We start from the raw sequence: 27,950 nt of genomic DNA on the forward strand, positions 1-27,950 counted from the left end.
TCGTCGGGGTGGATATGACGCATGCCTTTGTTGTGGTAGACCCGGGTTCAATTCCCGCTGCGATACATCAACCAATGTGTCCCTGAGCAAGACACTTAACCCCTAGTTGCTCCAGAGGCGTGCGACCTCTGACATATATAGCAATTGTAAGTCACTTTGGATAAAAGCGTCAGCTAAATGACATGTAATGTAATGTAATGTAATGTCTTTACCGAAACCCGGTATGGAACCGGTTCCTACGCAACCGGTAGAAATCGGACCGGATTAGAACGCAAATTTCGGTTCCTCGTTTCGGTTCCACTTAATGTGTTGACTGAAATATTCGATCCGAAACGGACGTAAAAATATCACTTTCTCTTTCTTATTATATATTTAAGTACTTTAAAACATGAATATATTGTATACATACGTGTGTATATATACGTTAATATATTGTTACATTTTTAAATAATTTTCAAAAAAAAAAAAAAAAATGAAAGAGCCGTTCTTTGATGTCATTTTTCCGTTTTTCAAGAATCAATTTAGGAATCTGAATTGTTTTACCGGTTCGACATCGGAATGGTGAAAATCCAGACGATACCCAGCCCTACTCGTCTTCAGCAAGTGAAACACATGCTTAAATTAGGAACACGGCCGTGAAAATGAAATGTTAAGGATCATCCTTCTGCTACACTGCTCTAAAGCTGAGTCACTTTTAATGCACTGTTCACCTAATGTGAACATTCCCCGACACTCTTAAAGCTGCGACTCGGCACTGTAATGTCACAGTTGTTTAATTTCATATCCAGATGAGCTGATATACAGAGACAGGACATTGAAAACATACCACTGTCCTAATACTTTTTGTATTGCCAAGACCAAGGGGATTTGAAACGCGTTGACTTGGGATGGAAAGAGTGCTGTGCACACATCGAGACTGGGCCGGTTGTCAGCCTGTTGTATGCATTTGGTTTCTATAGTACATGTGGAGGTAGAGCTGGGCAATATATCGATATAATATCGATATTGTGATCTGAAACTAGATATCGTCTTAGATTTTGGATATCGTTATATGGCATAAGTGTTGTCTTTTCCTGGTTTTTTTACTGCATTACAGTAAAATGATGTCATTTTCTGAACACACCAGCCTGTTTTTAACTGTTCTTATATTTGCCTTTACCCATTTAGTCATTATATCCACATTACTGATGATTGTTTATCTAAAATCTCGTTTCATTGTGTTAATATATTTAAATAGTCAACACTACGATATCGTTGCGGTATCGATATCGAGGTATTTTGTCAAAAATATCGTGATATTTGATTTTCTCCATATCGCCCAGCCCTATGTGGAGGTACTATACTGTTCTGTGTAGGGCTGCAATTTACGATTAATTTAATTATTGATTAATCTGACGATTATTTTCTTGATTAATCAGTTAATAAGTAGATAAAATGTCCATCTGAGATTCTCAAAGTCCAAGCTGATGTATTCAAATGTCTTATTTTGTGGTTCCAAACCCCAAAGATATTTTGTTTAGTATGATGTAAAACCCATTCAGTGAGGACTGGCGGGTTAAATCGGCCGTCCTACACACACACACACACACACACACACACACACACACACACACACACACACACACACACAGTATGCCAGGCAGACACACAGCTGACAACCTCTCAGTGGTTGCAGTGGAGACAGGCTCAGAGGCTTCACGCTGTGGACTTGTTCCGGTTGCGCGAGCAGTCCCGGGAAGGTGGCTGCGTGTGTCCACGACAACGCACGGGACGTTGTGGCTGCCGACCGGTACAAGTCCGCAGCTGTCCACGGGCCGCAGAAAAGTATGTCCCAGCCTCCCGGACGGGTGGACTGGCACTCCATTGCCTGCTTGTCGGTTAATAATCGTTTAACGACGGCCGGCCATCATACGTTGATACGGCTGCCTTGATACTTTACTCTTTTTTTTCTTAAATGCATTACCCCAGAATACTTTTGCATTCATTCCCTGACATGACATAGCTTTGTTACTGTTACTGTGGCTGTGATTGTGGCTGTAACCCTGGCGGTGCTCTGGTTGTTGACGTGGTTGTGCGTGCCAGAGTGTTGTTTTGAAGCCGCCCAGTTGCTGAACCGCTGAGCTGTGTTGGTAACCCATCTGGTATATCTGATAGAAAGCACCGCAAGTTCCCATCCTGAGCGACTTCTTGGCTAAAAGGTAACCGGAGCAGTAAAGAGCAGTCGCAGTAAAGAGCAGTCGCAGTACTGCCACTGAGCCATATCCGTAGCGTCATAGATTGAACCACAACTGCTGCCGTTGTCCGAGCAATAACCACATCCTCAGTCACAGCCTCAACCAGCACAGCCAGGCAGAGCCACCACAGCTGTGCTCGCTGCCAGTGCCTGTATACTGTCGGAGCTCAGTCTTTTTAAAAAAAAAAAAAAGGAGTAATGTTGAGCAATAGGTGCATGCTGTAAAGCAGTGGTTCCCAACCTTTTTTCCTTGGCGCCCCCCCTACTCATGTCTAAGAAAAGCTGAGCCCCCCCCCCGCCCGAAACCAAAGTTGAGGTAACTCTCGAGATAGAGCCTTACTTTCTTTTTTGATACAGAGCAGTTATCAGCACTGTTACGTTTCTCCTCCATGTTTCATTCATAAAATAGTGATGCCGTGGCGGCAGGAAAAATGAAGATACAACAAAATATATAGTTTTCATACAGACTTTTGTATACATTAGATATTCTAGTGTATTATCATTTGTTTAACATGTGCAAAACAATTTTTTTTACCTCAACCTCAAACCAGATAAAGACTCGCGCCCCCCCTGTGATCTTTGCCGCCCCCCCTGGGGGTGCCCGGACCCCAGGTTGGGAACCACTGCTGTAAAGTGTCACGCCTCTCCGTTCTGTACTATCTACATAGCATTTATTATAACTGGACTGGATCAACACACTGACTGTTCAGATGGATCGGAGCAACGCTAAACTTAATGGGAGGAAACAGAGAAATAGTTACGGGGGGAAAAAAAATCCTACTGTGACCCTTCGTGGGCTCCGTATGTTTCTACCACTCCACAGTGAAGTTATCCACAATAGTGTGCCTCTCTAATGGCTTATGTGTTGTGATAAATTTCATTTTCTGTTTTGTCATATCATCCAAACTATTATTTAATGGAGGCTGGTCTTTTTGAGGCTGATCAATTAAACAATGACCATGTTTTACCCTGATACCTATTCTGTTTAAGTCCTGACATCACCTTAGCTTAGCTATGGTATAGGATTTTAGTTTGGGATCTTATATTTGGGATGTAACAATGTCTTAGACTTATTTGCAGAAATATTTGCCTCACTTTAGGTTGCCTACAGTTCCTGCTCATGGCCTGGCGTTAAATTGTCCAAAAAGCTGTGATATGATGGCGTCCAGCCTCTCTTCTCCATGCTCTCGGTGTGGATGAATAGGCCCGTTTGGTTTGACGTTTCGCTGTATGGAAAACCAATTAAACAGAGGTGCTGAGAGTTGGATAGTGGTCAGACCTGACAGCTCTGGGCTCCTCGGGATTACAGATCTCCACTGTGAAGTGAGGGTGCGAGGTCCTACCCTCTGCCCGATAATGGTGTGGTGGCAGACCGAGCGGCAGTCGTGATGTAGAATAGCCCGAGTTTGGAGCCCAATCGCGAACCAGGAAAGAAAATGCCTCTGCACTCAATTGGACAGACCTACAACCAATCAGAGCAACGGAGTATGTGGCGTATGTTGAGCGACGCACAGTTGTCAACAGAACTCAACTGCACGCACGCTGGAAGAAGTAGAAGAAGAAGAGTGTAAACAATCTTTGCCGGTGTTGGTGACGTGGTTGATTACGTTACTGTTGATCATCTGTCCATCATCGTATAAAGCCCGCCCAGTTCAGTGTTTCCCAAACATTGATTTATTTTTGGCGGCCTGCCCCTATATCAACGTTGACCGCCACATATTGATTTATTATTTTATTTTATATATTTAAAATTTGCATTGATACGCTCAGACCCTCCTTGTCCCTCTGGCACTTGACTTGCATGAATTTACAACTTGGTATACAGTATTACAGTATTGTAGAAGTTATGAATGAATGGATGAATAATATTTGGTTATAGACCTTAATTGGTACAGAGATATGTCACACTGTATATGAAAATGTCATGACACCATCCAGGTTATAACTGCTAACTTTTAGCTTCTTAGCAAGTTGTGGGCCGTAATCATTACAATGTGCTGAGGAAATTTAATGCTGCTGTTTGTAACAATTTTCCATCACTTTTTTTTTTTTTTTCAGAATGCTGCCTTTTTATATGGCCTTGGCATGGTATACTTCCATTACAACGCATTTCAGTGGTAAGTGCTTTAAAAGAAAAGAACAATTTCATTGCATGCATGGCGTAAGCCAATTTTTATAATGATTATGGATTATGCTCTTGTCGATTTTGAAAACGTGGTGGTTAATCGAAGCTTCAGTCCATCCTCAAGGAATTCTCTGACATTTTGGCAAATACACGTTTGCTTTCTGACCTCGAGTAGGCTAAGAACATGGATCATCATTTTATCGCTCCAGTATGTGTTTAGCCTAGCTTAGCACAAACACTGTAAACAGGAAGAAACTGCTAGACTTTTCTTCCTAAAAGGTGCCTTCGTTTTACTCTAAAGTGTGTATATATATATATATATATATATATATATATATATATATATATATATATATATATATATATATATATGTTTATATATATATATATATATATATTTATATTGTGTATGATATACAGGTTTCCCATACATTTATTTGCTGTCTGGGAGTTCCAGGTGAACTCATGGAAGACCGTACGCTAGCTGTGTGGTGATGCCAGGCTTCGGAGCAGCCGGCTGTGGGTCCAGAAGTTCTCTTCAGATTTAATGTAAAGCACGCTCTCCTTGCCCCCTCCCCTCCAACCTCTTAACAGTAACAGAAAATAAGTTTGAAATAGAGCTGGGCAATATATCAATATTATATCGATATCGTGATATGAGACTAGATATCGATAAGAGTGCTGTGCACACATCGAGACTGGGCCGGTTGTCAGCCAGTTGTATAGTATTTGGTTTCTATAGTACATGTGGAAGTAGAGCTGGGCAATATATTGATATAATATCGATATTGTGATCTGAAACTAGATATCGTCTTAGATTTTGGATATCGTTATATGGCATAAGTAGTGTCTTTTCCTGGTTTTAAAGGCTGCATTACAGTAAAGTGATGTCATTTTCTGATCTTACCAGACTGTTATAACTGTTCTATTATTTGCCCATACCCACTTAGTCATTATATCCACATTACTGGTGATTATTTATCAAAATTGTGTAAATATTTTGTGAAAGCATCGATAGTCAACACTACAATATCGTGTTATATCAATACCTCGGTATCGACATCGAGGTATTTGGTAAAAAATATCGTGATATTTAATTTTCTTTACATCGCCCAGCCCTAGTTTGAAACTGGAAAAAAAAAAGTGACATGATGAAAAAAAAATCAAAAGATTGTCTTTGAAAAAGAGAGCAAGAACCTGGCACTGAAGTAGTTTGTAGTGATCAGTGCCGGACCACTTACCCCTTCACTAACTGCCCTAACCCTGGTCCGCCCAGACTCCCTGCTGGATCAGCAAACTTTCCAATGCTGCCGTTACAGAAGTTAGACCCAGCACTGGGCCGCCTGCCCGCCTTGATCCCTGGTGCTGGGGTTTGCCCTGGCTGAGTTTGAGTTGCTACAGACGCTAACCGAAGGTCCGTCTCCGGAGCTGTAATGTAGCCTTTAAAACCAGGAAAACACAACACTTACCATATTACAATATCCAAAATCTAAGATGAGCAGAGCATCACTACCTCTGACAGAATCACAGCTTTTTTTCTTTTTTTTTCTCGCACCACTAATAGCTCCAAGAGGCTCGGTGATCTTCACCAGTTTCTTCCATTACATCATGCTTGTAAAAAGTGAGGTGCCAACATTTCAGTCCTCCACCTCGGCACAGCCAGACACTCAAAGCAGCGTCCTTAATATCCAGCTGATTACTGACTCGTTGAATTGTCACACCAGGGCGGAATATTGTATTTGATTACTACTTAACATTTGGGGTTTTTGGGTTTGTCCCACATGGATTTGAGCTGACAGTTGCACTTTTGGGAACTGTAGCTTGAACTCCATTTTACAGCTTGGGATTGGATATAGTCTGCTAATTTTTAGGAAACGCTGGACCATTACATTTTTCAGTGAACCTGTCTGCTCTTTCAATGGCAGGTGTAACAAGCTCGCAGTTTGAACAGTTTCTGAACCGAGCCGCTTAAACCGAGCCCGATACCTCTGCCGGTTTGCGGTGACCTTTCTCGTCTTGTTTTGCACACTGCTGCCCCTCTACCTCACCCATGACTTTGAAAGCCTGCAGCGTTGTTTCCCTGCCAAGCTTGTATGCCTCCATCTCTGAGGCCTGGGGAATGTGTCAATGGGGGAAGGGAGGGTGTCATGTTGGGTTTGCGAGGAGGGATTACATCACCCTGAGGCCAAGGCCAAGGCCCAGAGGAATGCTGAGCTGTCAAATGCTGGAGTGGTGCTCACCCGGAGAAACGCTGGCCCAACTATCCAGCCTGTCGGTACGAGCTCGTGATAGTATTGGATGTTGATGATTAACCGTAAACCGACAATAACAACAATTTTGATGGATTAGACGATCAGTTAAAAACAAATTACAAGTTATGAAATGCTTTTTGCATTGTAAAGGGAAAATAGGCTATACAATCTATTTCCTAACTGCCTGTTGGCTTGCTAGTGCCAACTTTGTACGAGCAAGTTGCTTTTGAAGCTGCTCTTTTTTCTTTCTTTTTTTTCTTTTTTTTTCTGCTAAGTTTGTGGCTCTCTGCTGGACGGTGCTCACACTGGAGAGCCACGTGACACATGCCACTGTATCGATAAGGACTGGCGGGTCATATCGGCCACCTACACGCGGTATGCCAGGCAGACACACAGGTGACAAACTGGAGACGGGCTCGGACGTATGCTCCGCAGAGAGCTGAGGACATCTACCAGTCGTGCAAGCGAGTCCAGGAAAAGTGGCTGCGTGCGTCCACGGCAAAACATTGTGGGCGCACGACTGGTAAAAGGTCGCAGTTGTCGGTGGGCGCTGAACGCGGAAAGTACATCGGAGCGTCCTGCCCAGGGTGAACCAGGACTCTAATCTAAATTAGCATCCCTAGGTAGTATTAAACATTTTGTTCCAACGTTTGTTCCATGGTAAAAATCCATCCGAAACTAGCTTTGCAACAAGGAAAAAATGAGAAATGGCACGCCAATTTGAAAGTACTAGAAGTTTGAATATTTCATGCCATAGAATCTTATATAGTACACCAAAGGGCACCACTATAAATGGAGCCAAATTGTGTTATCTGCTTGAACTATTTGGAAAAATGTGCAGTGGTTTTGCTGTCAGATCTCCTTTTCTAAAGGAGAGAGGAGTTCTTTTGCTTATCTTTTGGCTGGAGTCTGCCTTACGCTGTGTGTCAAAACCTATTCGGTAGAAGAGCTGTGCTTTCCAAGCATTCACTTTGGATTCTGCCCGAGAGGGAGGAGAGGGTGAACTCAGAGCACGGAGGGGAGGGAGGGAGGGAGGGAGGGAGGGACCAGATGAACGAGGAGGAGGCACATGGAGACGGGGAGGAGGAAATGGGGGCAATGAGTTCTGTGTGTGTGTGTGTGTGTGTGTGTGTGTGTGTGTGTGTGTGTGTGTGTGTGTGTGTGTGTGTGTGTGTGTCAGTTCCAGTCAGCAGCGGCGAGCTCAGTGCCCTGTCGCTTCATACAGGAGAAAAGGCTTCATGCTGACATGCAATTGCCATTGTTGTTGAAGCTACACAGCTTTGAGTGGGTTGAATTGGAAACTGGTGTTTGTTTTTTGTATTAATCTGCTCTCGTCATTGTAGACCAGTTGGTTTCAGCGCTGTTAAGAGACTACTTTAAAGAGACAAGTTTCTTGCTAACGTGACAGCAGACCAAGTCAGCCTTGAGCTCATGGACCAGAAACTCTGCAGACACTGGATTTGGTATTTTAACCAATAAATGACAAATTCAGTCTGAACGCTCAAATGTCAACGTCGAGCTTTTCTGCAGCAGATGGGACAAAAGTCACTGGGCGACTAAACGGACGCTGTTAACTATTTCTTAACAAGCTATAAGAGGTGAAACAATTATCTGGTGACTTGATTTTGCTGACAAAAATATCTGTCACCTAGACATTTAGTCAGCTGTAGCTAATTTATGTTAAATCCCGTAGTTGACCAAACTCTTCTCTGCGTAATGTGCTCTTTTAGGGGTGCAACTAGTCTATATCCTCCGCGTTCCACTTCCGGGATTGCTCCGGTGCTGCAGAACACTCCGCCGGATGCATGTATTTTCAGTTTCCTTCCTATGTCTCTGTGTTGGCGTCCTAACCTCCGGTGGATTTGTGAGGGTTAACTGCTTCTCAGATCTCTGCAGGGGAAATCCAGACAGCTAGCTAGACTATCTGTCCAGTCTGCGCACAGCTATTTTGCAGCGGCTCCGTGCGGAGTTTAGCACCGCCCATGACAATTGTGATTGGTTTAAAGAAATGCCAATAAACCAGAGCACATTTTCCTCCCATCCCCGAATGCTATGCGGAGTAACCAGACCCTCCTTCAGCGTGCTTTGGAGGAGGGTCTGGCAAAGCGAGACTATAGTGCGACTAACTATTATTATTTTTCTGTGTGTAATAACAGAGTGAAAACTTTGTAATTTCCCCTTGCGGGATTAATAAACTATACATTATTATTATTATTATTATTATTATTATTATTATTATTATTATTATTACATTATAAACGGTTAATCTGTTTATTACTTTCTGGATTAATGGATTAGTTGTTTGGCCAAGATGATGTCCTCAAATGTCTTGTTTTGTCCACAACTCAGTTATTATATAATTTTCAGTTCACTTTATCAGAGGAGTGAAGAAACTAGAAAATGTTCACATGGAAGAAGCTGGAATCTGAGAATTTCTTTTTTTTTTTCTTTCTTGTAAAAAATTACACAAATCGATCGATTGATTTAATAGTTCCTGCGGGGTCTTAAAATGTCTAAAATTCTGAACTTTAAATTTAAGGCCTTAAAACGGACAGATTTTCATCCGAGGTCTTAAATTTCGTTAAGTCAGCTATAAAAAAGGTTTTAAGAAAGGACCCTGAATCAATTGATTCCTCTTTGCAGCTCTAGTGCTCTTTGTGTGCTGGTGACTGTAGTATATATGATGGGCCTACTGTGGATTTGAAAAAGAAACCCCGTTGCATGATTATGAAATTTTGAAAAAAACAGTTGTGCTTTGTTGTGTTTCTGTATAGAAGCGATACGGTGGTGAATACATTTCTAAGCAATCCAGCTGATTGCTTCGCATTGTGCAGTTACCATCTATCTCTTCAGTCGCAGGGTGTAAATGACTGACAGCTGGTCGGTGGGGAACAGGACGGTGAATCTTCCAGTTAAACTTTTAAGCACCTCATAGCACTTATGAGGTTATAAGCTTATTGTCTGGAAAGCCCTGAATTAAGACCTCAGGGACCTCAGTCTTGAAATCTCCTGTTTTTTTTTGTCCGTGGATCAATTAGAAACATTTCAAGCGAGCAGTGGACTTATGGGCAGCTCAGACAGAAGCTTTCATCATTTTCTTTTTTAGAATTTTTTTAAATTCTTTGTCCGAGTTAAGGCTGCACGATATGACCTAAAATCGCGATTAATTGCCCATTTTAACTCTAACAATAAATGAACAATAATTAATCACGTTGTTCTAAATCATCTTTTCTGTTCTGTTTTTTTGGGGGGAGGGGGGGACAAGTTGCTCAGTTGACTCGGACTCTGTGTTTGAGTTATCCTCCGTTATGCTTTCCATGCGGCTGACTAGTCCGGGCAAAGTCACGTGACTACACACGCGGTACAATAGATTTTAAGCAGAAAGTAGGCCTATCAACGGGAATAAATTATCGGAATGCTCGTCATGGGAATAATAAGTCGATAACTGCTTCAGAATTTCGATGTCGATACATTTTCCATGAATCGTCCAGCCCTAGTCAGTCATTATGAAATTCAGTGTTTCCGCTCTAAGTTACAGTACATGTCCAGTTACAGCTGTAGTGCCCATACAGCAGGGTTCCCTTCTACCTGGCACCATGGTTGTTGGCACGTCAGCCGGCTCTGCCTACCTAATTTTCATATTGAAATTAAACTGTAATGCAAGCAGAATTATAATACCATCAACACTTAATACCAGGTTTAAATGCAAAGGCCCGTGATCACATGTCATCCAAATACAGATCCAGATCACATGATGATACCAGGTGGGAATGCGGTCAATGGCTCCCGAGCGCAAATTATTACACTTCCCAATTAAAAGTATGTGGTATTGTTGGAATTACAGGGGGTCCGCGGGGTTTTAAAAAGTATTAAAAGGTAGTAAATCAAATTAGTAAAAATGAAGGCCATTAAAAGGTATTAAAAACTATTAATCGCCATTTTACGAGGTATTAATTTTTTGAATTATTTTTTTGCAAACTGTGAGTTGTCCATTTGTTTTATGTCTATTTAAGTTGATCTTGGAAAGTTTGTGTGATATTATATCCTATCCCGCATCGGGTGATAGCCTATTTTAGCCTGACAAGCCAGACCCACATCCAGATGTGGGGTCTGGGAACTCACCATTGGCAGAGCTCAATCCGAGGGGCGGGATAAACGGTTGTCTTTCAAATTCCCTCTGCACGTAATAGGATAGCACTACAACCAACCAGAGCAACAAAGAAGGTAGAGGAGCTAGTTGATAGGTTAAACTTTTGCCGTATCGGGTCGGCAAAACTCCAAACACATCTTCCTTTTTTAAGAATGACTTCAGTGCCGTTCTTTGTTCTTTTCTCAAAGAAAAGCTGAACTCCAAGTCTTCCAGAGTCGCGGCCAAAGCCGATTCCAAAGACTGCTGTTAGCCGGCAGCAGCTCTTCTTTGTTTTCAAGTTGTTTGTATCGCACAAAGATGAACCGAGATCCTGAGTGGTGCATCACACAGATGAAGAGTATAGTGCAAACATTCCTCCAGGGCAAGCAGGTGGCATCTCAGCTGGTAAGCAATTCTTGTATAGGGACAGTAGAAGTGGAGAGGTTATTCAGATTGATTAATGACGTGGGTTAGCGGTCTCAATGTGCAAGGTGGTTTCGGGCATTCTCTTAACAGTGTGGAAGTGTCATTGCTTTTACCTAAATAATTTATTTGAAAAAGTTCTGAAAAAATCTATGTACTCCTAGCTCTCGATGTAGATGCTGTGATGGTTGACAGTGTTTCCTCTAGAAATGTTTTCAGCAGCGAGGGTGGGGTAATCTGACTCCGCCAGATGGATCGCTTCGCATTTGCTCGGCATATCCATCTGGGAACTTTCCGTTGGAGAACTTTTGGGAAGGGGCGAAAATCCTGGTTAGCTGATTGGATGAACCATCTGTCTATCACCTATGTTGGTGATAGACGGGCCAAATCAACCAATCAGATCCACAAATTGTATGAAAATAAAACCACAAGCCCGCACCTGCTGCTTCAGGCAAAGCATAGCTCGTTAGCTCAGCATGCAAGCAACATGTCGGTAAAGGAGATTTGCCGTTTGTGTAACGAGAATTTAGGAATAAAAGTCACCATTTCAGGTTCCTGGTCCATATTCCAAAAGAAGGATCCAAGAGGAAAAGAGCATTAGCGAGCGGCTAACAGAATTAGGGCTACCGCTGTCTTAAAATACTGGTTAGCTGATTGGATAAACCATCTGTCTATCACCACCTAACCCACCTCGAAACCAACGCTGATTGGCCCGGTCGTTTGGCGAACGGCTCCAAATTTTCTCTATCTCAAGATGCCATCTGCCATCAAGCTCACCAGATCAGGACGGTCTCACGAGGCTAGGGGTGGGGCTGTTGAACGTCAAAAAGTAACGTTACCTGAAACCAGCGTGTGGATTCTTTTTAGCATCTCACATCACACTTTCAGTCACTATGACCACTACTACTATGGTCAGAAACATAGATTGTGCCAAAATATGAACAATAACGTCGCTGTCAACAGGCTTATCTGCTAACGTTAGCTACCGACCGTTAGCTTAAAACCATCCAGCAAATAGACGGTGCCGTTACCTGAAACCGGTGATTAACGCCACCGCTCATTTTACACACAGTTTAACAACAAAAGAAAACGCTGAGTGAACGTTACTAGCTACGTTTTTCATGTTGGTTTTGAGCGGTGTGCACCCCTCGTGGGGAAGAAATGGCAATTAAATTGAAGCACTTACCATGAGATCACAGGTTCACTTAGTTTCAAATGGTTATAATGGCATGCATGTCTGTGTGTATGTCTGTTTTCTTGTATTTCCCTTGTCTCATGGAATATTTTCTGTGTGAATGTCTGTACATACAGAATAAGGTTCAATTGGCGGTTATAATGGCATCAGTGAATGCTTGTTTCTTTGAACTGCTTTAATTTATCATTTTATTTCATCTATTCATTTTATTCTAAAGGTGAAATAAATGCAAGATGGGTTAGGGTCGCAAGATGTATCCAAAGTCAGTGAGTCTAATCTATTCTGTTGACTTTCCCTATCTGCGTTGTTCTATTGGCATAGAGGGTGTATTTTTATAAATCTCAAACTCTGTTTAATGGTTAAAAAAACGTTGCCATATAAACCTGCAACTCACTGGCGTGTTGGTTTTAAGAAATATTGAGACGGTATTAAAAATGGTATTAAAAGGTATTGAATTTATCTCCAGGATTTCTGTATATACCCTGTATTAACAGTCTAAGAAAAGTAAACTATACACTGCCCTGATCATAAAGGCTGCATTACACTTACTTTGATTATTTTTTCTAAACTTAATTGGTTGTTTTACTGAAATGATTCATTTCTGGATGCAAGCACCTATAGGCTCTGTTTAACTTGTGATTTAATATACTTTTGCATGCATTTAGCCACATATATGTGAATCTAATTGGGTCCGATTGGGTGGTGTTGTGGTAAAGCGAGTGATGGTGATTAGCTTCAGAGTGAGTAGCGACTCTAGAGTCATAGTGAGAAAAACAAAGTGTCTCCTCTGTTCTTTCTTACCACTGTCGGCAGGAAAAGTTAACCCTCTCCTTGATTTCGTGTTGTGTACAGAGGAGTTTTTTCGTGTTTTTTGCCTCCATCGTCGCCTTCTAGGCAGCTAACCTTAACCCTAAAGGTAACCATTGCCGCGCTGCCTGGAAGGCGACTTTGGGGGCAAAAAACACCAAACGCCTCTTAGTGCTGCCCCAGACGATAACATCCCAGAGTGCTTTTTTGCTCCAAATGTTGTGAAAACTTGGGCAGTCAGACCATTCTCCAGGGCGGACTCTGCACTGTGGTTTGTGGCAAGACTTAGACGTTACAACTAGCTAACAACTAGCTAACAAATCTCCATCAACTAACTAAACTTGTGAAGAAGCTGCTTCCTGTTGCTGTAATGTGCCGATGTGACAGCCAGGAGACGGCCAATTAAGTGTAATTTCTGCAGCACTCCAGCTGCAGCTTTGGGAGATGGATGCATATGCACCTTTTTAACATCTGGCTAGAATGCATCTCAAACCACGTCCCATCATGGTTTCAAAAATGAGATTTCACTCAGTCTCTAATGCTTTTCGGGTTGCATTTTGTATGTTTTTTTTATTTATATCTAAAAAAAATAAAAAGAGAGGAAAAAGAAGCTAGTCACAGTCATACCTAAATTATCCCCACATTATCATTGTTTAAGTATTGAGTCATATTGTAATGTTTGAGTTTTTGTCATTGCCCAGCTCTGAAGAATGTTTGCGAAACCACCACTGATTCCAGCTGATTAAGAGTCAGCTTATCTGGTGGTAGAAGAATGTGGCAACTGGCCACGATGTGACTGTAAAGCCCAGAGATTCGTGACGAGACGAGTGGTGACTTGCAACTTCTCGCAACGAGCCGTTGTGCAGCGTTCTGAACGCTGCCAGCTCACACCAATGAGACGAGACGGTGTATCGTAACCCGCTGCACGCGTCGAGCGAGCGTGGCGTTTCTGTTGCGCGTCAGCGGCGTGGATTTGAGGCTGTATGACACAAGCAACGGCTCTTTGCACTTCCGTCGTAACTTCCCACTTTTAGGCTTCTTTGTAGCTGGATTTATCATTTGTTTCATCTTAATATGAATGTAGATTAAGTTAGTGGTATTGCGATGCTTGCTACAGTTACATTTCTAGTGATTTAGTGAATCGGCGAAAGCACGTTTTTATTTCTCTGATTCACGGCTTTGTTCTAACGCCGCCGGGCGCTCTCTCGCTTCAGTCACTCGCTAGGTCGCGCGACCATATAACGTTACCGTGCTTTCGGGCGCTCGTTGAGGCTCCGTCTAAGGCCGGTTACACACTGCACGCGTTGCGCGAGCGTGTCAGCTGCGTGGCGTGTCCGTTTTATATTTCGGCTACCATGGTAACAGGTTAGAGCTTACGCACTGCCGGCGTGAGACGCGTGCCTGCTAGAAATAGAACCGACGCCTATTTTTCACGAGCGTGTTGGAAGCGTTTCCAGACAAAATAGAGTAGGAAAATCTGTTTATATGTCATTTAGACACGAATGCACATTAATAAATGACATCTTGATGTTTTGAAAGTCTAGGTTTTGACATCAATGTAGATATAAATGTAATACAAAATTTCAGAGAAAATATTTTCAAATATTGCACCTGTCATACAGAAAGAAATATTCTGTAACATGTTTTGCAGTCAATACTGCCGATGTTGTCTTGCTTTAATCAAATCAGTAGGCTCTATATAAATGGTAGGATAGGCTACGATAACAACGTAGTGTGTGTTCTGACGGTCCAACATCAGAGAGGCTATATAGGCTCTAGCTACACTAAGTTGTTATAAACAGACAGCCCACTTACCCATTTTTCAGAGTTTGAATCTGTCGGCGCTATGTCCCGAGATCAGCCCCCCCTGTACCTAGCAGCGGGAGCAGCACCGCGTCAGACACACTTCTGGTGTGTAGGACACAGAAAAATCCACGCAACAGAAACGCCACGCTCGCGCGACGCGTGCAGTGTGTAACCGGCCTAAAGCTCTCCCATTTCCACCAGCTGTTTGTAACGTAAACAAATAAAATGGATTATGGATCATTTTATTTCTATTGTTTATAGCTGACTTTACCAGCTGACTTCTCTATTGGCTGTAGAAACAGGAGACGTCTCTTACGTTGTAAAACCAGCCTCTGGAGACTCCTCCAGCTGAGTCGCAGCGACACCATCAGCTGGTTTGAGTCCAGCTGAGACGGGCCGGTTCAGAACGCTGAAACTTTTTCCTACGACGTTCTAAAACGGTTTCATCTGGTCGCGAACCTTTGGTCTGAACTGGGCTTAAGAAGTCTGATTATTTTCAGTCTCGCCATTATTGTTGGCCTAAATATTTGTCCACATTTCAATTTTATTTTATTTTTTTACTTAACCTACTCTGTGTGTGTGTGTGTGTGTGTGTGTGTGTGTGTGTGTGTGTGTGTGTGTGTGTCTGTGGCTTTTTTTCCAGGGCAATCAAGGCGTTCCAGGAGGTGCTTTACATCGACCCCGGCTTCTCGAGAAGTAAAGAGATTCACCTGAGACTGGGACTCATGTTTAAAGCCAACACAGACTACGAGTCAAGCCTAAAGGTAAACCTAAAACGTCAGGAAATATTCTCACATTGTGTAATAGTCCTATAGCTGCACGGAATGACTAAGAACTATCCAATAGTGATTCTTTTGACTGATATTGTCATTGCGATATTATTCACGGTCTGGGGAAGACTTGGGTGCGCGTATTTGTCGGGGGTTGAGGCGAAATGTTATGTTAAGTTTGTCAATTAAAAACCAATCCCTGTACATTTTGTGTCTCTTTGTAGCCATGTGGTGTCTCTTTTTTTTTTTTTTTTTTTTCATTTCTGTTTTCTTTGGGGTAGTTTTGGGTCTCTGTGGTCATTTGGCGTCTTATTGTAGTCGGTTTGTGGTAGTTTTGCATTTCTTTCTTTCTTTTTTAGAGGAATACGCCACCGTTTGTTGAAATAGGGCTTATCACGGTCTCCCCTGGCTGTGGTGGGCCAATGCATTTTTTGTCTCAGTGCAAGTAATTAGTTTGTTTTTTTTGTCTTTTGTTGGCTCACTTTTACTCACAACATGCTAACTGGCAACATAGGATTCCATTCACTACGCTAAGCTAACTACAGACCTGCCAACCTGTACGCATTTTGCGTAGTAGATACGCATTTTGGCATCAAAATACGGTGATACGATTTGTCACTAAACTACACAAAAATCAGGTGACTGCTTTGAGTTCACCCGTTGACGTGCAGTAGCCGTCTCAGTCTAACTCTTGATGATGGTGGACAGTAGGCAGCTAAAACAGCGTAGCAGCCACGAGCATGCTGCACCAAAACGTCTCGGGTGCTTAAAATTAAAGGAATTAAAATGATTTATAGTGGGATTTTTGTGAGGCTCTGTACCAAACGGACGGGGTTATTTTTTTTCAAACTTATTTTTGACAGCTAGATTTTTTCTTTTTTTTTTTTTTTTTTTTTTTTTTTTTTCTTGTATGACTGGACAAGTGGGTGGGAACCTTTAGCGTTGAACCCTGCACAGTGGACTCATGTTCCATCCATTCCAGTCTGTATTGTACACCCGATGTGTAGTCATAGAAGCCTCCTTCCTGCCGAAACAGACTTGACCTCCCCAGTCCTCAGATTAACAAAGGCTGGCGGGTCATGTGATCCGTCCCGTCTGTCTGAGCTAAACCCGTCTCCTATCTGCCGACACCTGTGCACCATTGACGTCCCGGCCGTAACGAAGGGCTTTCTCAACGGAGCCTATGGATCTATTGTTGTCTGAGAGTCCTGGTTCCCTTTTTCGGGACAGGCTGCTATCTGATCCTGGGCTTTGTCCTACTGCAGACATTCTGTCACAGGAGTTTTTAAAACATTTGAACGCACACGGTTGAACCTTGCAGGGCATTGGTTTGCGTTCAAACTTCAAAGCTGTGTGCTGAATGGAATAATCCCTCTTTGTGATTTTGAGAAATATGTTCTTATAATTCAATATTCGCGATTGAGTCCCCACCTTTTGACTAGGGTTGCAAGATATTAGGAAAATATGCCACAAGGTTGTTGAATATCACAAAACGGATATTAAAGTGAACTCAGTTCTGCTGCTTTCCGTATTCTGCTAAAATACAACAAACTTGCTTGTTGAATTTAAAACGAATGAAAGAAAATCATTCCCAACTTTCTGATATTGAACAAATTGAATTGAATGTCAAGGGAACCACAAAAAAAGGAATTTGTTATATTATAAAGTGCCGTTGCCTGATTCTGATATTTTCTTTCAACCATCACAAAAAGCCTCTGAGTGTCTTTCGCGATGTGGTTATTGCAAAAGTTGATATCACAAAGACGATATATTGTGCAGCCCCGGTTTTATTAAAGCATTTAAATGCATAATGTTGAGCCTCGCAGGGCCTCGTTTTGTGTTTTAATTTTCAAGGCTGTGTGTTAAATGGGACTATCGCTTTCCTGATTAAGAGACATATGTCACTAAAATCTAATATTCGCGATTGAATTGGCACCTCTGACACAGTTTGACAATGGACAAACTGAACATTAAGATTCTCAAAGGTAGTATTTATTGCAAAGCTATTCTAGTGGATTGCAAGCGTTGGTAATTGTCAGCCCTTTCACAATTAAAATTCAAAGAGTGTGTAGTGTCTAGGAGGCGATGCACTGCGCATAAGTGTGTGTGTGTGTGTGTGTGTGTGTGTGTGTGTGTGTGTGTGTGTGTGTGTGTGTGTGTGTGTGTTGAGGCTTGTGGTGGTCCAGTATTGAGCCGAAAGGGGCTGCACGTGCTGCACGTCCGCACTCTGTCTAAGTCCTGGCTCATTTCATCAACGCACACACACGCACAGAAACACACAATCAACACACAGAGACACACAGAGACACACAATCAGAACGGACAGACACAGCACACACAGGCAGAATCCACACACACACACACACACATACACAGGCAGAATCAGCATACACATGACTGCCCCAGTTATCCACAGGGAGGGGTGGGTGCGCGCTTACAGGAGCAGAGATTGAATAAAGGTAGCGGAGGGAGAAATGAGAGAAGGGAAGTAGAGAGGGGATAACAGGACATTTGTTAAAAAAGCAGAAGATGATAGTCCGGAGGAAGAGAATAAAGAGACATGTTTTTATGAAGGATGCATGTTTCACGGTGCTTCCTCTTCTTTCATCCCCCTTTCCCTCGGTGCACATTGAATAGAGGAAGAGATTGAGAAGGGAGCAAGTAGAGCTGCAAAAATAAATCGACTCATCAGTTAGTTGACAACGTTTAGATAATCGCCAACTATTTTATTGATCAGATAACTGGTTTGAGTAATTTATTCTGTGATTCCAGCTACTTAAATGTGAATATGTTCTAGTTTCTTCTCTCCTCTGTGACAGTAAACTGAATATCTTTGAGTTGTGGATAAAACGAAACACTGATCCACATTTTTCACAATTTTTCTGTCTTTTTTTTATTTTTTATAGACCAAACAACCAATCGATTATTCGAGAAAATAATCAACAGATTAAATCGAGAACGAAAATAACTGTTGGTTGCAGCCGTAGCACCAAAAGATGGACGGATGGTTTCTGAGAATACATTGTAACCTCATTAGGGGCCAGCAAACTGCAGTTTTACATATAATCACACAGAGCTGGGCGACGAGGGGAAAATCAAATGCCACGATATTTCTGACCAAATACTATACATCGATGGCGATATTGTAATGTCGATATAATATCCATATATTGCCCAGCCCTATAATCACACCTCACTTCTCTCCTTTACCCACAATAATCACATTCCATCAGTGGCTGCTAATTTAGCCAATGGGAGAGAGGGAAACGAGATTGCGAGAGTGTGTTCTGTGCGCTGTATATGGGCAAAGTGATGAGTTGGCTGCTGCGTAGCCATAGAGAAGAGCTTTGAGCTGAGAAAGGAGGTGAGATGGAGGGAGGGAGGGAGGGAGCGGTGGGGGGAGGTGGTGGTTGTGTGTGTACTGCCTGTTCCAGCTTTGAGGTATTGTGTGTCATCTCTCTGCACTCTCCACTGCAGCCGTCTGCTGAATAGTAATCAGTGACACCAGGATAGAGGAGGGGGGAGAGAGAGAGAGAAAGATAGCAGAAAGAGAGAGAGGGAGGAAGGAAGGCGAGACATTGGGAGGGAGGTGGAATACCAAGCTGACAATCCTGCTGCATTATCTGCCCGGTGGCAGAGCAAGTGTGAAAGAGAAGGAAAGGGAAGCATAGCAGAGACGGAGGGAGAGATCTGCAGGAGGATGCAGTGGGGTTCCAGGAAGAGAGTGATGTGCCAGGGATCTAGGTAACGTGTGTGTGTGTGTGTGTGTGTGTGTGTGTGTGTGTGTGTGTGTGTGTGTGTGTGTGTGTGTGTGTGTGTGTGTGTGTGCGCGCAGTCTGACATTTAGGCATCTGGCTGCGATGAGTACGTCTTGATGTTTTGTGGCTCATAGCTCTGCGTTAAAAGGAGTTTATTCTAAGCATTGTGTGTGTGTCTGTGCGTGCACGTGTCAGTGTGTGAAGCTCTTGCGCCCCAGTCTAGATGACAAATGCTGGTATTTGGTTTTTACGGTTCCAGCAATTCTATTTTTCTTTTCTTCTTCTTCTAAGAAATCCACCACAGTTGACCGGGTGGAGTAGCACCAGCCGTACAGCCTGTTCTCTAACCATATGCTAGATGCTTGAGTGCAGTTCGTGGTTTCAGGAGGTGCTAATGTTCAAGAGCTGTGAGCTGTCTTTCTTTTTTTTTCTTTCTTTCTTTTTTTAACTGACCCAGATAAGAGACACTGCCGGTGCCTCTTTTTAAATGCATGACACCGCGCGTGACTGCATTGGGTCACGGTGCAGCTTTTTCATTGAGTAAGTGCAACGTAACCTGTCACCTTGAAGCCACCTATGGGTGCCTTCGGTGCTTTAACAGGATATGGCACCGAGCTTGGAATTTAGTATTATTTAGTATTATTCACTCTATCCACTCGGGTGCCTTTTCAGCTGCTGGTAGGGGTTCCTACTCCTACATACTTAAAAATAACACATGGCACACAAGACATAACTCGGGTATATAACTTTTCCCTTGTTTCTCTGTATCTTACAACAAACATGCAAAATACACCAGTAGACTTTGATGCTAAACCACTGCAACCATGTGAGCACAGGCTTAGAGGGAGGTAATGGAGTTGTGTGGCAGCCCTAAGGGAGTCAGGAGAAGGCCGGAAGAGAAGCCCCAGAGAGTTGTCTCTGTAGCTGTGTGAAGTACTCAAGGGCTGATGTGTTCAGTGACCCTGGATCGAGAGAATGGCTAGTAGCGTGCCACGCCTTGGCAGCCAGGCTAAGCCTCTGCAGACATCTGTCTTACTCGGCAACTGTCTTTTAGTTCAAACGAAGGGATAGGATGCCATTTAAAACTGCTGGATATCCGTGTCTCATTTTGAGCACCGTGTCGTCTGATTGGACTTGAGGAAGGAAGGAGGACGATTGGAGCAAGAGGAGTGAACCACAGACAAGAATATCTCTGGTTCAGCCCCATCCGGTTATGTTGCGTTCATGGTGTGCTGTGGAACGTCCAGTAGGGCTGTGCATCACCACTGAGTTCCTGAATCGATTTTTATTTCGATTCACAACGTCCTGATTTGATTTCTGATTTCAATCGATTCAATATTGATTCGATCAGGGATATTTTTTTGGTTACCGTACCAATTTTGCTTCGCTATGAAAGAGACTGTCCAGAGTGGCTGTAAATCTGGTGCATTATTAAAAGTATTAATGTTATTAAGAATTCGCCCCAAAAGCAGTTACGTAGAGACAAGAAAAAAAGTGATTTCTTCAGTGCAGAGGGTGTGATGTAGAGATGATCTACTTAAAGCCAAACGTCTGTTTGCCAGAATTTTGCCTAACTTTGGTTAGTTATTTCCTATGACATGGATTCCTTTTTAGATAGTCTACTTTCACATGATACCAATATATTCACTGTAGCTTTAAAAAGGAACCTCCTAAAAGATTAATCTCAGGATTTTATGACTCAATATTGGATCATTCAAATTAAGATTGATTTCAATCGGAAAATCCTTATTTAACTTTTTTTCTTCTTCTTTTTTTTTTTTTTTTTTTTTAAAAAACCCACCCTATCTTTCAGTAAAGGAGATCGGCTGAAGGCGAATAAGAATTTCTCCCACAAGCTTTAAGACTTACAGTGCTTAATGTTAAGGGCAAGCATTACCAGTAGGGATTAGGTGCTGCTATCACTTTAACAACATCAACATGCAGACAGTTGATTGTGTAAAAGTTTTGGTATTTCTGTTCATAATAAAATGCCTTCTTTCCCCCCCTTCTCTGCAGCATTTTCAGCTGGCTTTGATCGACTCCAATCTCTGCACTTTGTCCAAAGCTGAAAGTAAGTACTGTCGTTATAATCGCCATGGAAACCAGCCTTACGCTGCGGTGTAATGCAATATTAGATTTGATGTACCAGCTTGTCAGTGGTAGACAGCACGCATTGAAAAAGCACAGGGATATTTCTACGGAGCCATTTTTTCCCCCTCTCCGCTAACGTTTCCCTGCTGACTCTGCCCAAGACTGGGGTTGCCTAGGAGACGGCACATTGAGAGAACTGGAGGTGCTTGTGAGCACATTGCACATAGACGCTGTGATTTCAGATTACACGTACTCTCTGGGGAAACTGTCCTCCCCCCCCCCCCCCCCCCCCTCCCATCTGTGCTCCATACTGCTCGCAATCTGGGCCCACTGAGGTCCATGGGGCGACTGCAACATTTAGCAAAGATTGTGCCTGGGGAAGACCCGGCAGGGTCGAAACGTTGCAGCTCAATAAACGTATGGGAGAATTAACAGAGCACCTCATTCTTTTAAGTTGTATCCGGCCCCCTTTCTGCCCTGCACCTCACCGGTGGGGATGTGCACACTACCACTATATGACAAACTAAACTAGAGCTGCAATGCTTTAATCAACTATTACATTTGATGCCAACTGTAGATTCCAACTTGTTAAATGTGAATATGATCTAGTTTTACAACTGGATATCTTTTTGAGTTGTGGACAAAAGACATTTGAGGAGGTCATCTTGGCCTTTGGGAAACACTGATCCACATTTTTCACTTTTTCATTTTTCAATTGATTAATCAAGAAAATAAACCTAAATTAAATCCTTGTTCCTATTCTCTCTGCTTTTTCCCACAGTTCAGTTCCACATTGCTCATTTGTATGAGATCCAGGTAAGCAATCAATTACCATTTCTGTTTTAAAATGTAGGGCAGTTTGATGTAGTAACCCACGTTGCTGTAGAAGCTGGTGTAGAGATGGCTCTGGAGGTTAAAACAGGCATTCTTCCCATTTTCTCTTGAAGGTCTCGATTCCTTTTCTGCTCTCTGAGTCTGACCAGGCTTAAATAAATCTGTTTTGCTATTATGGCTTTTGAGTGAGCAATAGTGTGTTATCCTGTTAGCTCCCTCATACTAGCTTTAAAACACCTCAAGGTCCTGTGGTTAAATGTTGCTTTTCAAATATCTCAGGAAATCTGAACATCATTTGAAGATTGCGGTTTTGTTTTTACGTCACAGGTCACATTACCGCTCGGTAGGATGTGATTAACAAAACTGGACTCCAACTGGCAACCTTCCAGTCACAAGCTTCTCCAGCCTTTTAGCTCCCATTAGCATGGAATACAATAGTGCACACAGCACAGGACTGGCTGCTCCCTGCATAATATCTATCTATCTATCTATCTATCTATTCGCAATCGTACTATCAACTGGTGCAATTGACATATCGCGGAAGGCTGCGGCATATTGTGAGCGTGGAAAAAAGTTGAAAGAAAATCCCAGTAGAAAACTGCACTTTAAAATGTCAGTCTTTTTTTTTTTTTGTGCTGCCTATTCAATTCAATGTTCAGTTTGTTCAACAAATTAATGTAGGAAATTATTTCATTTTGTTTTGAATTCAAAAAGCAATTTGTATTTTAGAAGAATACTGAAACAGCAGAACGGAGTACACTTTAATATCTGTTTATTTATCGCAAGTAATATTGTTATCGAGATATTTAATGTTATCGTATATTTTACTCATATTGTGCAGCCCTATTGTATAGTAGTAGTTTTCCAACAGCAGTGTGCAGGATTTTCTCCATCCTTCATTCATTCATTTAGCTTTATTGTTCAACTCCTGTGTGACTACACCCAGGATTTCTGCTTATGGGAATACCTTGGTGTAGTTGAATCAAAATATTGTCTCAATCTGATTGTGTATTTGTGTGCATGCATGTAAACATAGTCAGCGTATAGCTGGGAAAGTTTATTCATTGTGTCTCTATAGTTTCACTTGAAACTGCGAAAAAGTTTGTTTCACACTAAAGTTCTTAATTAAAAAAGGATTTTCTAGTGTACAAAATAGGCTTTGCCATGTGGGTATTCCGTATAGACTATTTATTTATTTATTTATTTATTTATTTATTAAGTTACCAGAAAACATGCTATATTGTGACATCTATCGTTACCAAGATACGAAATGACCTACAGTATATCTGGATGGAAGATTTTGACCATATCTCCCATCTCTACTATTCACACAAAGGTCTCCCATTCTCATTGGTGTGACCATGATTTGAAGGGGATAATGCACTCCAAAGTGGCCCAATGAAAGAATACCTCACACAGCAGACAGTCTTCCCCATTACTTCTGTATATGTGAAAATGTGACGGCAACAGCATTTCACTCAGAACTATAGTCTGAACTCTTTACCCGAGTCTTTATTTCAGTCAATCTTTACTCATGAGTGCCTTGAGTTGATCACTGGAGTCACACAGATATCCAGTCATATCACTGAGTATGTTTACAGGCACACTAATATTCCACTGAATATGACAGTTTACGGCCTCTCGCCTGTTTACGGCTTACGGTCACTCTGTGCGTTGCTATGGTTGCTGTATACAAACCAACCAGCCGACAGTTTGCAGGGCTGCGGTAGAGATGCTCGGCCAGAAAGAAAAGAAGGGGCAACGCAGCTACTTTTTAAACATTATGAAAGACTTGGAACGTCAACAGGTTTTTGGAGATGACGACCTTTTCAAGAAGCTGGTTGAAGGAATGAAAGCGGGATGCTGTGTCCACGCGGTCAAACATGTCCACCACTGGTGGAAAACTTAGAAAAATATCCTATTTTGCCCGGCTACATGTAAACGGGAATATTAGTGGGATATTCCCTTTCATTAGCCATGTCATCAGCTTAGTTGGAATATTGTCTTTTTCAGAATAAGGGCAAAAACCAAAATATGTCTTGTTTCCATCAATGTATTTTTATGCGCATAATGAAGTATCACATTAGAAATTGATGGAAACTGCAAAATAAAAAAAATGAAAGAGTTGGTAACACTTTACTTGAAGGTATCTACATAAGGGTGACATGACACAGTCATGACACATGAACCCTTACCTAACCATAACTTGTCATGATAAAAAAACAAATGACCCTTAACGACAGAAGCGTTGTGTCATAAACGTTTATGACTTGTTTATGTTTATGACACGTTCATGACCGTGTCATGTCACTCTTATGTAGCTAACGTCAAGTAAAGTGTAACCAAAGAGTTAGCGCGCCAAAAGGGAGCTGGAAACAGCTTTGCCGAATAAGTGGTGACGTAGCGAACATGTAAGAACTTTGCTTCTAAACTCTTTGAGTTACCAAGACGGTTTGCAATCTACAACCACGCTTTGCGTAGTCTCGTTTATTCGCTCTGAACCAGTTGATGGAAACGCTTCCAATTCGCTTTTTCGTTTTCGCAACATTTTTGATAGTTCGCTTGACAATTAGATGGAAACCTGAGTAGTGTTTGTCGTCTGGCCCAGGCCTGGCTCGATGACAATCATTAGTCCAAGCAGGAAGCAACCGCTAAGAGCCTCTCTCGTTTATGTGCCTCATGCGTCAGTGTTTACCCCGAGGTGTCTTTAGTGTGTGTAGACAGGAAGAGTCCAGGACCAGACAACGTGTGTGTGTGTGTGTGTGTGTGTGTGTGTGTGTGTGTGTGTGTGTGTGTGTGTGTGTGTGTGTGTGTGTGTGTGTGTGTGTGTGTGTGTGTCTGTGCGCCCTCACACACGCTCAGGGACATTTGGAGCTTCAGGGTCTGTGGAGATGGGGGCGGGAAGACTGTGTGTGTGTGTGTGTGTGTGTGTGTGTGTGTGTGTGTGAGCGAGCTGATAAGAGAACAGACACCCACCTCAACGTATTGGTTCAGACCCGGGGTCGAAAAGGTCGTCACGTTAAAACAAACAGTGCGCTCACCTTCCGACCAGCCGGCTCAGGTTTCCCCAAAACACAAAGCGTGCACTGCAGTGGACACATGCATACACCTAAGTGCAGACACACACACACTTAAACCTGCCAGACGTGTTGAGTCTGGCCTTTCCTCTTCCACGCTGACCCTCCCCCGTGTGTGTGTGTGTGTGTGTGTGTGTGTGTGTGTGTGTGTGTGTGTGTGTGTGTGTGTGTGTGTGTGTGTGTGTGTGTGTGTGTGTGTGTGTGTGTGTGTGTGTGTGTGTGTGTGTGTGTGTGTGTGTGTGTGTGTGTGTGTGTGTGTGTGTGTGTGTGTGTGTGTGGTCATTACGAGTGTGAGGAGGTCTTAAGACTCTTTGTGTCTGTCCAGATAGAACCATAAAAACACACTGACCCTCCTGTCTGGCTTCAACAACCTCTCTGTCTCATTCTCTCTCTTCTCCCTTTCCTCCCCCTCTCTCCCCTGTGCCTGCAGAAGAAGCACAGAGCGGCGAAAGAAGCGTATGAAAGTCTGTTGCAGACGGAGAATCTCCCTGCGCAGGTGAAGGCGACCACACTGCAACAACTTGGTGAGTTTCCCTTTGCTCATATTGGCTAACGTTCTCATCTCCGCACGTGGGGCTCTAGAAATTTGCTGTGACGTTTTGGCATTCTGTGACGAGGAACTACTTTGTACGGCAATGAAGTGATCATGCGTACTGCTGCAGTGCTGTTTGGGGTGGGATTGCTTCATGCTGTGTGCGTTGTGGCCTTCACGTTGAATGAGATTTATTTCCACATCACACACATTAGTTTTCTGCTACTTTCTACCTGTTTTTCAAAGGTGTGTGTGTGTGTGTGTGTGTGTGTGTGTGTGTGTGTGTGTGTGTGTGTGTGTGTGTGTGTGTGTGTGTGTGTGTGTGTGTGTGTGTGTGTGTGTGTGTGTGTGTGTGTGTGTGTGTGTGTGTGTGTGTGTGTGTGTGTGTGTGTGTGTGTGTTGCAGGCTGCGACGGAGCATTGTTTTCTCTTCTTCCCTTCCCCACGCTGGGTGTAGGCAAGCACAGCACGTGCACACACAATGCTGTATTTGTGAGGATTAGAAAGATGAGTTTTAGAAAACGAATTTTACTAATAAATGTCATGCTACAGAAACATCAATTTCACTCTCCAGTCACACCGGCATGATTGGAGAGAATTTTCATTACACACTTCAAGTTGATTAACCCTCCTCTTGTCCTCGTTTACAAAAAACGTTCTATATCAGAACTATGACAAAAGAACGTTGGAAAAAAGTGACAAATGTTGGAAAAAGCCACAAAAATGCAGGAAAAAAAACGACAAATATTTATTTTATAAACGCTGAAAAAAGTGACCAACGAATTGGAAAAAGTGGAAAAAAAAACAAAGCCAAAGGTGACAAACTTGTTTAAAAAAAAAAGTAACAAACATTGGATAAAGCGACAAAAAACTTGTTAAAAAATTTACAAAGTTACCAAAGAATTTGAATACAAACGACAAAAACGTCAATTCTAGAAAAAGAACAACAAAATGTTGAAATTTCGACCCAGAAAAACACAAAGTTGCACGGTCGACGGGAAGACAACACAAGGGTTAAGTTTTACTGCAGTGTTGAGTTATGGAAAAAAACTATATTGCAAAGGCGAAATGATGTATTGATCTTTGCATGCTAAATGCTGTAGTGTGTAACGTGTTCACTAGGAATCTGGTTCTGGATCAGTAGGCACAAAGACAAATTAACCTTGTGTTGTCCTCAAATTTGACCCGTTTGTCAATGTTTTTTTATATCAGAAATATGGGTTAATTTCAACCAAATTGCCCCAAAATAACGTGGATGCATCGGTGAACGTTGTATGGATGCTATACAACGTACTATACAGGTAAAATGAATGATTACTTTCATTGCATTTTGGGTGTTTTATTCAGTTTAATAGCATTTGAAGAACAAATGTTTTTAAATGGTATCAAAACAGTGTCCTGATTAAACCAATAAATGACAAAAAACAACTTTTTACAAAGTGTCAAAAGCACCGAAAAAAGCGACAAACTCAATTTTGACCTGGAAGGAAAACAAGTTCATGGTTATGATATCTATACTGGCATAGACAGACCTCATGCTGCTGTAACAATAACACTATAAGTTTATGTCAGAGCTGCCCATGTGGAGTTGGATATGTACATTTGGGTTTAAGGGACATGCCTTAAGACTATGGACGGCAGTAATGACAGTCGTAGCCGTGCAGCAATTCTTCTCTCTCCACTTACTCTAGGAGACTCTTTTGTCTCTGTAATAAAAAGACTTGATCTTTTTTTAGGACTATTTTATACAGAATACTTCCAGCTGCCTTGATTTTCCTCCCCAGCATACAAGTAGTGGAAGTGGAAATCTGATTATATGATGCATATTGCAGAAGTAGTGCCAGAGAAGACTGACATTTAGACCAACAGTTAAGTGTTCTCACATAAAATACAAAAAGTGGAATGATGTAAATCTACAG

At 42.3% G+C, this 27,950-nt stretch overlaps 1 protein-coding gene across 2 annotated transcripts in view; it reads left to right on the forward strand.

Annotated features, from left to right (window-relative positions):
• Positions 1-27,950, forward strand: part of kdm6a (lysine (K)-specific demethylase 6A) — a 60,919-nt gene that overhangs the window by 4,305 nt on the left and 28,664 nt on the right. For both annotated transcript variants that reach the window (XM_028591936.1, XM_028591935.1), the window contains exons 5-9: positions 4,292-4,350; positions 15,614-15,734; positions 21,515-21,569; positions 22,371-22,405; positions 25,931-26,024. In XM_028591936.1, the coding sequence (XP_028447737.1) occupies positions 4,292-4,350; positions 15,614-15,734; positions 21,515-21,569; positions 22,371-22,405; positions 25,931-26,024 (364 nt within the window). The remainder of the gene's footprint in view (positions 1-4,291; positions 4,351-15,613; positions 15,735-21,514; positions 21,570-22,370; positions 22,406-25,930; positions 26,025-27,950) is intronic.

This window comes from Perca flavescens, chromosome 11 (assembly GCF_004354835.1).
Source record: "Perca flavescens isolate YP-PL-M2 chromosome 11, PFLA_1.0, whole genome shotgun sequence".
Taxonomy (NCBI): domain Eukaryota; kingdom Metazoa; phylum Chordata; class Actinopteri; order Perciformes; family Percidae; genus Perca; species Perca flavescens.